Source organism: Pteropus medius, unplaced genomic scaffold (assembly GCF_902729225.1).
Source record: "Pteropus medius unplaced genomic scaffold, Ma_sr-lr_union100, whole genome shotgun sequence".
Lineage (NCBI taxonomy): Eukaryota > Metazoa > Chordata > Mammalia > Chiroptera > Pteropodidae > Pteropus > Pteropus medius.
This window is the reverse complement of record NW_024340692.1, coordinates 17249213-17262703: the sequence shown is the minus strand read 5'-3', so window position 1 is coordinate 17262703 and position 13491 is coordinate 17249213. Positions and strand designations below refer to the sequence as shown.

The window sequence follows — 13491 nt, the reverse complement described above, 5'->3', positions numbered from 1 at the left end:
CCCTGGTGATTCCCTGACACCCCATTACACTCAATTCATGTACCCAGCCCCAGCTACTTCCAGCAGATTTTCCACTCAAGTGGCCTCCTCAACTTCCACAACAGACTTTTGTAAGATCTCTCAAAGGTCCACAAACCCCAAACAAGTAGCAGGTGGTATCAGCGTGATCTGTTCCTCCTGCTAAGCAGCTCCAAGTCCAGGACAAGTGGCAACCGGTCTCAACTTGCATTAGGCAACCACAGACTTGCTATAAGCTGTGGCCAATGTTGGCCTGGAATGTAGCTTCAACTAAGCTGCCACACACCTGGCACATGAATGGCTGGCCTTAGTTCACATTGTGGTGCCCACCAGAGGGTCTCAAGCTCAACATGAGTGGCAGCCAGTCTTGGTGTTCAGCATAGCCTCTCTCAAGCATCTCTAAGCATAGCACAAACAGCAACCAAACTGCAGATTACTGTGTAGAACCCACTAGGCAGTCCCAAGATGGGCACGAATGGCAGCTGACTTTCACTTACACCAAAGGCCCTACCAAGAGCCTCAAGAACCAACACAACCAGTGGACAGCTTCATACCACACCTGAGCACCACTCAATCAGCTCCACAAATGACGCACTCGGTGTCAGCCGAGTCCACCTGAGGTGGACTCGGCTGACACCAGAGCCCCGCCAAAACACTGCTTACTCTGTGAGGTCAGCCCCTGTACAAAGCTTGTCTGCTATACTCATGGCCAACCCTAATAGCCAGTCAGCCCGAGGATCGATCCCAACTACTGGCATGCCAACAGCAATCAAGGCTCAACTACAACAGGAGAGCACACACAACCCACACAAGAGATGCTCCTGGAGCACCTGACTCAGGTGAACAGAGAAACTGTACCACCAAGCCTCACCTACTACACAAGGCCAACCAGACTGGGAGATGGAACAGATCTACCTAATACATAAAGACAAACACAGCGTATCAGCCAAAATGAGGAGACAGAAACCTGTCCCAAGTGAAAGAACAAGACAAAACTCCAGAAAAAGAACTAAATGAAATGGAAACAAGCAAACTACCAGATACGAGTTCAAAACACTAGTTATAAAGATGTTCAATGAACTTAGGTGAAGAATAGATGAATTCAGTGAGGATTTAGACAAAGAGGGAGAGACCACAAAAAAGAACCAGTTAGAAAAGAACACTTTAGATGAAATTAACAGGAGACTAGATGAAGCAGAGGATCAAATCAGCGATTTAGAAGACAAGGTAGTAAAAACAACCAATCAAAACAGAAAAAGGAAAAGAATATATGTTGATTCTGAGACAACATCAAGCTTCATTCTCATCATAGGGTACCAGAAGGAGAAGACAGAGCACAAGGGATTGAAAACCTATTTGAAGAAATAATGACTGAAAACTTCACTAACCTGGCAAAGGAAATAGATATATAAGACCAGGAAGTGCAGAGTGCTTAACAAGATGAACCCAGAGAGGCTCACACAGGTACACATCAGAGTTAAAATGCCTAAAGTTAAAGACAAAGAGAGAATCTTAAAAGAGAAAAGCCATAAGTTACACATGAGGGAGTGACTGTCATTTGATTTTTCAACAGAAACTTTGCAAGACAGAGGGAGTGCCGTGAAATATTCAATGGGATGAATAGCAAGGACCTATAACCAGGATTGCTCTACCCAGTAAAGCTATCATTTAGAATCAAAGGTGAGGTAGTTTCCTAGGCAAGAAAAAGCCAAAGGAGTTCATTACCACTAAACCAGTATTACAAGAAATGTTAAAAGGATTTATTTAGGTAGAAAAGATAAAAAATATGAATAAAAAATTTTCAAAAATTCTCACTGACAAAAGCAAACAGTAAAAGCAATGGACCAACCAACTATAAAGTTATTACAAGGTTAGAAGGCAAAAGTAGGAAGATCACGTGTACTAACAACAATAAATTAACAAATACAGGAAAAACAAAAACAAAAAAAAAATGACAAAAACAAAAACGTGGAGGGGATGAGTAAAAATTATAGTGACTTTAGAATCTGTTTGAAGTTAAGCAACCATCAACTTATAACAGACTCATTTAAACATAGCTTGGTATATATATAAAGGACATGGTAATCACAAACCAAAAATCTACAAGAGACATTTAAGAAATAAAGACAAAGGAATCCAAGTTAAACTACAGAGTTTAATCAACAAAATGAACAAGAGAATAAGAACAGAGAAGAACTATGAAAACAATCGGAAAACAATAAGATGTCAATAACTACATATCTATTAGTAATTACTTCTAATGTAAACAGACTAAATAATTTCTCCAATCAAAAGACATAGGGTGGCTAAGTGGATAAAAAAAAAACAAGACCTGTACATATGCTGCCTACAAGAGACCCACGTCATATTGAGTGACACGCACAGACTGAAAGTAAAGGGATGGAAAAAGGTATTTCATACAAATGAAACTGGGGAAAGAAACCTAAGGTAGCAGTGCTTACGACAGAGAAAATAGGCTCTATAACAAGGACTGTAGCAAAAGACAAAGAAGGCCATTTCATAATGACAAAGGCTCGATCCAACAAGAGGGCATAACTCTCGTAAACATCTATGCATCCAACGCAGGATCACCTCAAGATATAAAGCAAATATTGACTAATATAAAGCAGAGATCAATAACAATATAGTCATAGTAGGGAACTTTAACACCCCACTAACATCCATATGTAGATCATCCAGACAGAAAATCAACAAGGAAACAGTGGCTTTAAATGACACATTTAGATCAAATTAACTTAATTGATATTTTTAGGACATTTCACCCAAAAGCAGCAGAATATACATTCTTCTCAAGTACATGTGGAACATTTTCCAGGACAAACCACAGGTTAGGCCATAAAACAAGTCTCAACAAATTTAAGAAGACTGAAATCATATCAAGCATTTTCTCTGATCACAGTGGTATAAAACTAGAAATCAATTACAAGAAGAAAACTGAAAAACATAGAGACATGGAGGCTAAATGACACTCAACTAAACAATTAATGGGTTAACAACAAGATCAGGGAAGAAATCAAAAGAAAGCCTGAGATAATTGAAAATAAAAACATAACATCCATTTATGACACAAACTCTCAGCAAAGTGGGGGCATAGGAAACATACCTCAACATATTAAGTCCATGTCTGACAAACCCACAGCTAACATCATACTCAATCTGACCAACCCACAGTTTAACAGCATACTCTAGGGAACATACCTCAACATAACATAGGCCATATCTGCAAACCCACAGCTAACATCATACTCAAGTGGACATTCTTGTCTTGTTCTCAATCTTGTTTAAGATCACTTTCACCACTTTCATTCAACAGTTTTGGAAGTCCTAGCCATGACATTCAGACAAGAAAAAGAAATGAAAGGCATCCAAATTGGAAAGGAAGAAGTAAAACTGTAAATGGCATACTATATAGAGAGAACCCTAAAGAAGGTACTAAAAAATATTAGAACTCGTAAATGAATTCAGTAAAGTAGCAGGACACAAAACTAACATTCAGAAACTGATTGCATTTTTACCCACCAATAACAAACCATCAAAAAGAGAAGTTAAGAACACAATTCCATTTACAATTGCATTAAAAAACTAAACAAAACAAAAAAACAAACCTAAGAACATGTTTTTATTTTTTACCACCAATGAGGTAAAAGACCCGTACTAAGAAAAGTATAAGACACTGAATGGAAGGATATACATGAATAGGAAGAATATAATGCACATAAATGGAAGGATATACATGAATAGGAAGAATTCACATTGTTAAAATGTCCATACTACTGAAAGCAATCTATAGAGTCAATGCAATCTCCACCAAAAATACCAATGGCATTTTTCATAGAATTATAATGAATAATTCTAAAATTTATATAGAATCACGAAAGACCCCAAATAGAGAAAGCAATCTTGAGAAATAAGAACAAAGTTAATGGCATCACATTACCTGATATCAAACTGTACTACGAGACTATGGTAATCAAAACAGCATAGTACTGGCATAAAAACAGACACACAGAGCAATGGAACAGAGAATAAATAATGGGGTGAAGACAGTCCCTTCAATAAATGGTGTTGGGTAAACTAGACAGATTTATGAAAAAAAAAAGAAACTAGACCACTTTCCTACACCATATACAAGAATAAAATTAAAATGGATTAAAGACTTAAATGGAAGACCTAAAACCATAAACCTCCTAGAAGAAAACATAGGGAGTAAACTCTGACATGGCTTTCAGTAACATTTTTTTAGCTGTCTCCTCAGGCAAAGAAAACAAAAGAAAAAAAATAACAAACGGAACTACACCAAACTAAAAAGATTTGCACAGCAAAGGAAACCATCAACAAAACAAAAAGACAACCTACTAAATGGGAGAAGATGTTAATATTACACCTGATGGGGTTAATATCCAAAATATATAAAGAACTCATAGAACATAACACACAAAAATAATAATAATCTGATCAAAAAACAGGCAGAGGACTTGAACAGACATTTCTCCAAAGACATACAAATGGCCAATAGACATGAAAACAGGCTCAACATCACTAATCATCAGAGAAATTCAAATCAAAACCACAATATCACCTCACATCTGTCAGAATGGGCAACATAATTAAATCAACAAACAAGTGTTGATGATGATGTGGAAAAAAGGAAACCCTCGTGTATTGTTGGAGGGACTGAAAATCGGTATAGCACTAGGAAAAAGTTTGGAAGTGCCTCAAAAAACTAAAGATAGAACTGCCTTATGACCCAGCAATTCCACTCTGGGTATTTATCTAAAGAAATCCAAAACACTAATTCAAAAAGATATACACACCCCTATGTTCACTGTAGCCAAGATATGAAAGCAACCTAGATGAATAGACAAAGAAGTTGTACATATATACAAGGAATAGTACTCAGCCATAAAAAAGAACGAAACTTCCCATTTATAACAACATGGATAGACAACATGGGTGTTATGCTAAGTGAAACAAATCAGACAAAGACAAATATCGTATGATTTCACTTGTATGTGGAATCTAAAAAACAAAATAAAACAGACACATACTCAGATACAGAGAACAAACTGATGGTTGTCAGATAGACGGGGATTTGGGGATATGCGTGAAAAGGGGAAAAAATTAAGATGTACAAATCGCCAGTTATAAAAACAGTCACAGATAAAAGTATAGCATAGGGAACACAGCCATTAATAATTGTAATAACTATGTATGGTGTCAGATGGGTACTAGACTTATCAGGGTGATCACTTCGTAAGTTATATAAATGTCTAATCACTATGTTGTATACCCAAAACTAATGTCAACTGTAATTGGAAAAAAAAAAAGAATTAAAAAGAAAAAAGAGGTGAAGAGGCTATCTACAAACTAGGGAGAGAAGGCTCAGAGGAAATCAACCCTCATACTTGATCTTGGACTCTAACCTCCAGAATTGCGAGAAGATAAATTTCAATTATTTGAGCCACTCTGTAGTCCTTTGTTATGGCAGCCCTAGCAAACGAATACACTGGATGTTGAATATGTTAGAGTCCAACTATAAGACCTGGCACAGAGCTGGTGTGTGGCTAAACCTGTAAGTAAATCCATGTTCCTGTCACCACTCTCCTGGTGTGGACTTCCTTGCATTTGGATGTGTCCCCTGTGAAAGGGTATGCTGATACTCTTCCTCATTAACCTCTTCTCCAGCTTTTCCTGCTGCAACATCACCTATCATTATCACAAATCTCAGGGATGGGAAAATGAAGGTGGTGGCTAAGACACGAACAACAAGCTAATAGGATCCAGTCATGTAAAAATTGTAAGGCCTGTATAATAGGCAGGAGGGAATCAGGGGAAGGGAGATTTCTCAGGTGTTGTCTTGATTTCACCAAGGCATAGAGAAGCCATGGAGGGTCCAGTTCAGTGTGTGGGCAACTCTCTACCTACAGGATTCTTGGGTGAAGAAAAACATTTTAGCCTTTTCAAATTATCCTTAGTTATGTCTTGGTATATGAGAAAATGAAAACAAAACACACCAGCAAAAAATCAGCCCTGCTGGCAGGCAAACCATGATGTACCCAACTGAACATACGGAATACTCATGGAAGAGAAGCAATGTGCTACAACAACCCTCCACATCTACCCATGTTTCAACGAGACAGAGAGGAGGCCACTCTGAAATTGAAAATGAGACTAAACATCCCCCTTTCTGACTAACAGGAGTGACTGCTGCTTCCATACCAGTGCCAGTTCTACCCACTCTTTCATCTTGCCTGCTATTTCTTTATGGATTAAACTAAGCAATAATGAGTTAACAATAATTAATTATCAAATTATGGAGACCCGATCATCGAATTGCCCACCCCACCTTTGACAGATTCCAATACAGAACTGCCCCAGGTTCCCCAACCCTTCCTAATTCTCACCAGCAGAAGTGTGTGTCTGCTAAGAAACCCCTCTCAACTCCTGGTACTGGGATGCCCCAGGTTTCTCAGGAGTATTCTCCCTTGCTACAGTAAGTCATATGTTAAATATCCTATAACCACTAGAACAAGAAGAATGCGTAATTTCCAAAACAAAAAAGAAAAACTAACAACAAAATCCAAATGAAGGCAGAAGAGAAATGCTAAAAAGTGGGACAAATAAAAAGCACAGAATAAGACAGTAAAAATTAGTCTGAACACATAATTATGATAAATGTAAATGGACCACATGCATTATTTAAAAGACTATAAAAAAACAACAGCCAGCTCTACTTGTTTAAATGATATGAAAGATATTTTTTAAAAACTTGAAATAAAAGAATGAAAAAGATAATCAGGAAAATACTTCAAAAGAAAGCTGCTAACTACACTAATGGCATATTAAACAGTCTAAGGCAAAAAGCTTCAAAAGATAAAGAAGTCAGTACATAGCAATAAAAAGTTCAATTTATGAGAGAGATAGGATTTGAATCTTAGCTGCAACTCACAATGTCCTGAAAATATATAAAGCAAAAATTGACAAGACAGGGTTACCGACAAATCTACATAGAGGGATAGTATAATACACTTTTCTTGGTTATTAAGGAATCAATCTGATAAATGAAATCAGCAAAAATACAGAAAATTTAATAATATAATTAATAAACTTAAACTAATGAATATAGAACATTGCACATGTAACAGCAGAATATTTATTCTTTCAACCAAATGAGTAACAATTATAAAAGCTCACTACCAAAAGTAGGCCTCAATAAATTTCAAAGGACTGGTAGGTAATATAAACATTATTTTTTTAACCACAATAGTACCAAAGTGGAAATCAATACTAAACTATAACGAGAAAATCACATTAGAATTTTAAACTTACTATGAACTTATAAATAAAATAAATAAAATATTTAGAAAAGAAAAATAGGAAAATATTGTATGCCAAAACTGGGGAGACAGAACTAAAGCAATACTGAAAGGGAAATTTTTAATCTTATCTATTTAACCTTATCTACAAAAGACTTAAAATTAGTACAATAAATATCCATTTCAATAAATTATAAAAAAAAAATCAAAAGTTTAAAGAATTAGTAATGGTAAAAGTAGAAATTAATGAAATAGAAGACAGTGACATAAGACAGAAACAATGCAAAAGTTAATTCGTTGAAAAAGACTAATAAAACTGACAAATCAATGTTTTCAACTCATGAATAAGAGGGAAATACAACCACAGAAGACATTTAGATAATGTATGCTGATATAACATTATACAAATATAATAAACTTACATAAGAAAACATTTAGACCAATAAAATACAAAACCAAGAAAAATGAAGTTTTAGAAAAGTATAAATTACCACAATAATTCAAGGAAAAAAACTAAATAATCCCATTACCATTAAACGTTAAAAACTGAAAAACAAACAACTCTAGACCCAGATGACTTTATTAGTAAGTTTAACCAAACGTTCAAAACAACGAATATTTCAAAAACAAAATACAGATGTAAAAAGCATTAGAAAACCGAATCTAGCAATTCATCAAAAAATTATGACTATATTGCATTTATTCTAAGAATGCAAAATTGGGTGAACATCAGGAAATTATTCAACTTTGTCAATTAAAATAATGGGATCAACTTAACAGATGCTGATAAAATTCATTCACTATTCATAATTAAAAGCATACATACCAAAGCAGAAACAGAAAGGAATACCCTCAACCAAGTAAATGGTATTTTCCAAAATCCTACAACAAATATTTCATTCCTGCCACTCTATCATCTTTCTGTTCCTCAGAAACAAACTTCTGTACCTCAGTTATCAAGGAGATGAAAATGAGGGTTTTTTCCTCATTTATTGCTTTACACAAACTACTTCCTCTTCCCAGAATACTCTACTTCCAGTTCTTATGCTTGGCTACTTTTTATCATTGAGTTCTCAATTCAAAAATATTCTTAACAGGCCTTCCTGAACATTCAATATGAATTTTAAAAAGCACTCTTCCTCCCCAAACCTTATCAAGGCCAATGATGAGCTAAACCTAATTAAGTTATTTGTTCTCATTTGACTATCAGCAGCATCAGATACAGATTGCTCCTTCCTCCTGAAACCATTCAAAGCATTATTTTCCAGTTATTATATTCTTTTGACTCACTAACGAATTCTTCAGTTTCCTTTCCTAGTTTTTCCTATGTTCAATCTCTAACAGGACTTAGCTGTTATACTTTCCTTCATCAGTGTCTTCTTCCTTGGTGATTTCATCCATCATACTAACAACTTTCTGAATATATTATCTTCAGCCTAGACTTTTCCCCTAATAACTGGTTTATGTATCTAACTGCTCATTCAACATTTCCATCTGAACATCTACTAGGCAACTCAAACATTACTCAGTGTTTTATTAACTAGGAAAAGCACTTGTTTTACATCTTAACATTTCTAAGATTGGGATGCACATTTCAACTATCATAATTAAACTGCCATCACTTAATTGGAAGCTGCATTTTATAAGTGGTGGCATCTTAATTCAACGATATATGATATATTCGAAAATGAACTTCTGATTTTACCCCAAAACCTCCTGTAGCAGATTTCTTTACCTAACTGAAGCTCTACTCTTAAGGATGCCACATACCTTGCAGTCCTAGATGCCTCTTTCTTCCACGCCCTATATCCAATTTGTGAGCAAAACCTAAGCTATCTTCATCTCTCTTAGAGTTACCATATTAGTCATTTAACTGATATTCTTGCTTTTGCCTCTCTTCTGCTGCAGTCTATTTTTCACACAACAACTATTTAGGTCTGGTTAAAGTTTAAATTAGATCATGCCATTCCTTTGTTCAAATGCTAGCGGCTTCACATCCTATTCAAAATAAATGTAGAGTCTTTACTTCAGCCTACAAGGCCCCAGGAGCTGGCTCCCTGATATTTTCAGACCTTATCTTTTACTATTCTCCTGTTTACAGTGATCCAGTCACACTGGGTACCACCTGCAGAGTTTTTGCACTAGCAGATTCCTCTACCTGAAATGCTAAAATGCGGTTTCTCCAAATGTCCCCAGGCTCATCCTCTTATTTCCTTCAAGTCTTGGGTTAAATACCATTTTCTCAGTGAGATCTTTCCTGATCATCCTAGTTAATACTATAAACTGTACTCCGGTACTCTCTATCCTCTTTTCCTCCTTTATTTTATCACATAGTACTTAACACCATCTAACACAATGTGTATTTTATCTATTTATTTATCTGCCCCTCCATGTCCCTAATCATAAATTCCTTAAGGGCAAAATGATGTATCTCCCAGCCCTCTATAGGTACTCCATAAATATTTGAAAAATGACTGCATAAGTGCATGCCAGAGATTATTCTATCCACCATTCCACTCAATGAGTACGTGGCCAATTAATGTATTTCGTCAGTAACAATAACAATTTCAACAACTATTATTGAATCCTTTCATGTTTGGTACTCTCAAAGCAACTCTGGTTTATGGTTACTAGTTAGATTATTAGAGATAGTAGCTACTGCACACCAAGAAGTTTCTCTCTTTAGGTAACTAGGAAAACTAGACCTTGGTTAATTCACAGTAGAAGGTCAGGAGGGCTTAAGACCTGCAACCATACATAATGAACTTCTGAATCTTAAATATTAATACTCTATTTTATAAATATGACTGACTTAGTAGATATGTTTTAGTTTCAATATCTAAGAAACCACTGTGATCAATCAATGGCATCAAGGCTAACCCAGGAATATCTGGCAATTTTTTTAAATTGAAATGTAATTCACATATCGCATAATCCACCACTTAGAAGTGTACAATTCAGCTTTCTTCTTTTATTGTGGTAAAATACACATACAAAATTTAGCATTTTAACCACTTTTAGGTATACAGTTAAAAGAATATGTATCAATAATGGTTTGTAATATATCTACAAGGTTGTGCAATTATCACCACTGTAATTCTGTAATTCCAGAAAATTTTCATCACCCCAAAAAGGAGCCCACCTGTTAAGCAGTCATTTCCCATTTCTCTCCTCCCCTCATCCTCCAGCAACCACTGATTTGTCTCTATGAATTTGCCTATTCTGAACAATTCATATAATGGAAATCATACAATATGCAGTCTTTTGTGTTTGGTTTCTTTCACTAAGCATAATGTTTTCAAGGTTCACTCATTATCTATCAGTACTTTATTCCTTTTAATGACTAATATGTCACTGTATGGCTACATCACATTTTGTTTAGCCATTTATCATATGACAGACTTTTGAGTTGTTTATAATTTTTCACTATTAAAATTAGGATGAAGCTAATTTTGAACAAATGAGTAGACATTCTCTAGAACAGTAACCAGAACAAAGAATATTCTTCTTTAAAACCCTATTTTGGCAGATAGATACTGCCCAATAGGATATTCTGCTTACACTCCCACAAACAGTGCAAGACAGGATCAATTTCCTTATACCTTCATGTTGCTGAATTTTATTTAAAAAATTTTCAGAGCAGAAAGGTAAAAAAACCCTCATTTTCATCTCCTTAATAACTGAGGTATAGCCTCTTTTTATATTTATCAGCCATTTATTTTTACTTTGTGCTAAATTTCTTTGCTTATGTTCTATCAAGTTGTTTATAATTTTTACTAATTTGTATGAGACATTGGTATTCTTAAATTTTAAGATGTGTACATGCTATCCGTGCTGAAAATGTTTTCTCCCATCTGTCACTCATTTTAAACTATTTTTAGTCCATTATTTTTAGCTTGATTTCTATGAAACCTAAATTTCCTATCTTCCTTTTTATGGTTATTGAGTATCCTGTTCTGCTTAGAAAGGCTTTTTCCTTTACTAAGATCTAAAAATAGTCTACATTTTTTTCTATTATTTTTTGTTATATATATATATACACATATATCTTTTCACTCAACCTTTAACACATCCACATTTATGCATAGTGTTTGCTAAAGCTCTAAAATTTTGTTAAAAAATTAATAACCAATTATTTCAACTTAAGTAATTTATACCTCATACTTACAACCACCTTTACAATGAATTAAATTCTCATATACCTTTAGCTCTGTCTCTATTTTCTCCATTCTGCTCTTCTAATTTTCTGTACCAATATCATACTATCAACAGCTTTATAGTATAGTTTAACATCTAGCACACGAATGTTTTATTCATGATTCTGCTTTTTCAAAATCTTAGGTTTTCTGGCACATTTATTCTTCCAGATGAACTTTAGAATCAACTTGTAAATTTACCTGTTGAGATCTGTTGGAATTATACTAAATTTATACATTAATTTGGAAAAGAATATTAATAATGATATTAACTTTCTAGGAACATAATGTTTCCATTTACTCAGGTCTATATACTATTATTATATTTTAATAAGTTGAGTATAATCTCTTTTCTTTTTACTTCCACATGTACCTATTTCTCATCACTACATAAAGTTTTCTAACAATTTTTGAGTAAAAAGATCATTTCTTCATATTCCAATGATAGGACTCTCAGATGATCCTTGAGAACTATTTCAGCTAAAAATTTCCATGACTTTCCATAAACATTCCAAAAAACAACTCTCTGAAAATCATCTAAGCAATGTGTATATACATGTATAAAAGACTGAAAGTATATACACCAAGATAGTTAACTGGTTTCATCTTGAATACTAACTCTGATCCATCAGAAATGGCTGCCAAGAGTGTTGAGAACATGTAGGCTCAAGAGAAAATACTACCATAATGAATTATGAGGGAGAAAATGGAAAATGGAGACACTGGTGCCAAGGACTTGCCATACATGAGATTCATCAACTTATTAACAGTGGTTATTTCTATAAGTAGAATTACAGGAAGAAGGCCTTCATTTTCAACTTTATACACTTCTATTTGTTATTTTTTAACAAGCATTACTTTCAAAATCACCACACACACAAAAATCTTAAATTTGTAAAAAATACTGTAACTTCATAATGAATATTTAAGAGTAGTATATTTCTATTTCATTATCTCCAATATATCTACTTCTCTAAGAATTTCACTGAAAGAAAATTCTTACAATTTAGATTTTAAAAGATGTATTAAAAAAACTTATCTAAAGTATTCTTGAAATATTTCCAATATTTATGTTATAATACTATATTATTAGTCTTTTCTGAAGTCATCAGGAAAGCATGAACAAAAACTAAGAAATTATAGGAAAAAAAGTGATTTCAGCACTTAACACTTACAATTCAATTTCAACCATGCCCTTGGAACAACCTCTCTTCACAAAAAAGCCAACCTAAGAAATAAAAAAGACAAAGTGAGCTGTGTGATGTCATTATTATTGGAGAGATCAAGACTCATTCAATAACTACTCTGTATATCCATTCCCATCACTTTGTAAAGGTACTCTTCCCAGTTTTGGACCCCTCCACTGTTTCTACTCACGAACAATAATAATATTCGTTATCATGTCCTGAAGCTTTTATGTGCCAGAGAGCCTCTTACAAAACTTGTAACAAAGCCAGTAAGTGTTACAGAGCAAAGATCTGAACCCAGGTAGTCTGGTTCCAGAGCCTGTGTACTTAGCCACTATACCAAACACATTCTCAGAAAGAAGAGAAAAAGCCAGTGAGAAAACAGGTACTATACAGAATAATCATAAAGAGCTATACCCAATCTCCTTATTACCATTGGAGACTTCTATGGAATTACACAGATTAAATTATTAACAACCACTCCAATATTATCCATCCTGTTATTAATTAGGATATATTGTCACCAAATATTTTTTTATAAAAGAATATGCATAGTAAATACAATTTAAGCACAATTTACATAGTAAGACATATTTGAGTTAGTTTCTATACAAATATGAGCATAAGCATGAAAACACACCATGCCTAAAAAAATCAGATTGGATCTTAAATCAGGCTATAAGTAACACTAAAAAAAAAAAAAACAGTGGAAAATACACCTTGCGAATAATTCTTTTTAATAGTAGTAATGGC

General features: G+C 34.3%; 1 protein-coding gene across 4 annotated transcripts in view; it reads right to left on the bottom strand.

Annotated features, from left to right (window-relative positions):
• The window catches only part of SMC5 (structural maintenance of chromosomes 5), an 83607-nt gene that overhangs the window by 58383 nt on the left and 11733 nt on the right, over window positions 1-13491 (bottom strand). For all 4 annotated transcript variants that reach the window (XM_039838095.1, XM_039838329.1, XM_039838171.1 and 1 more), the window contains exon 3: window positions 12727-12779. In XM_039838095.1, the coding sequence (XP_039694029.1) occupies window positions 12727-12779 (53 nt within the window). The remainder of the gene's footprint in view (window positions 1-12726; window positions 12780-13491) is intronic.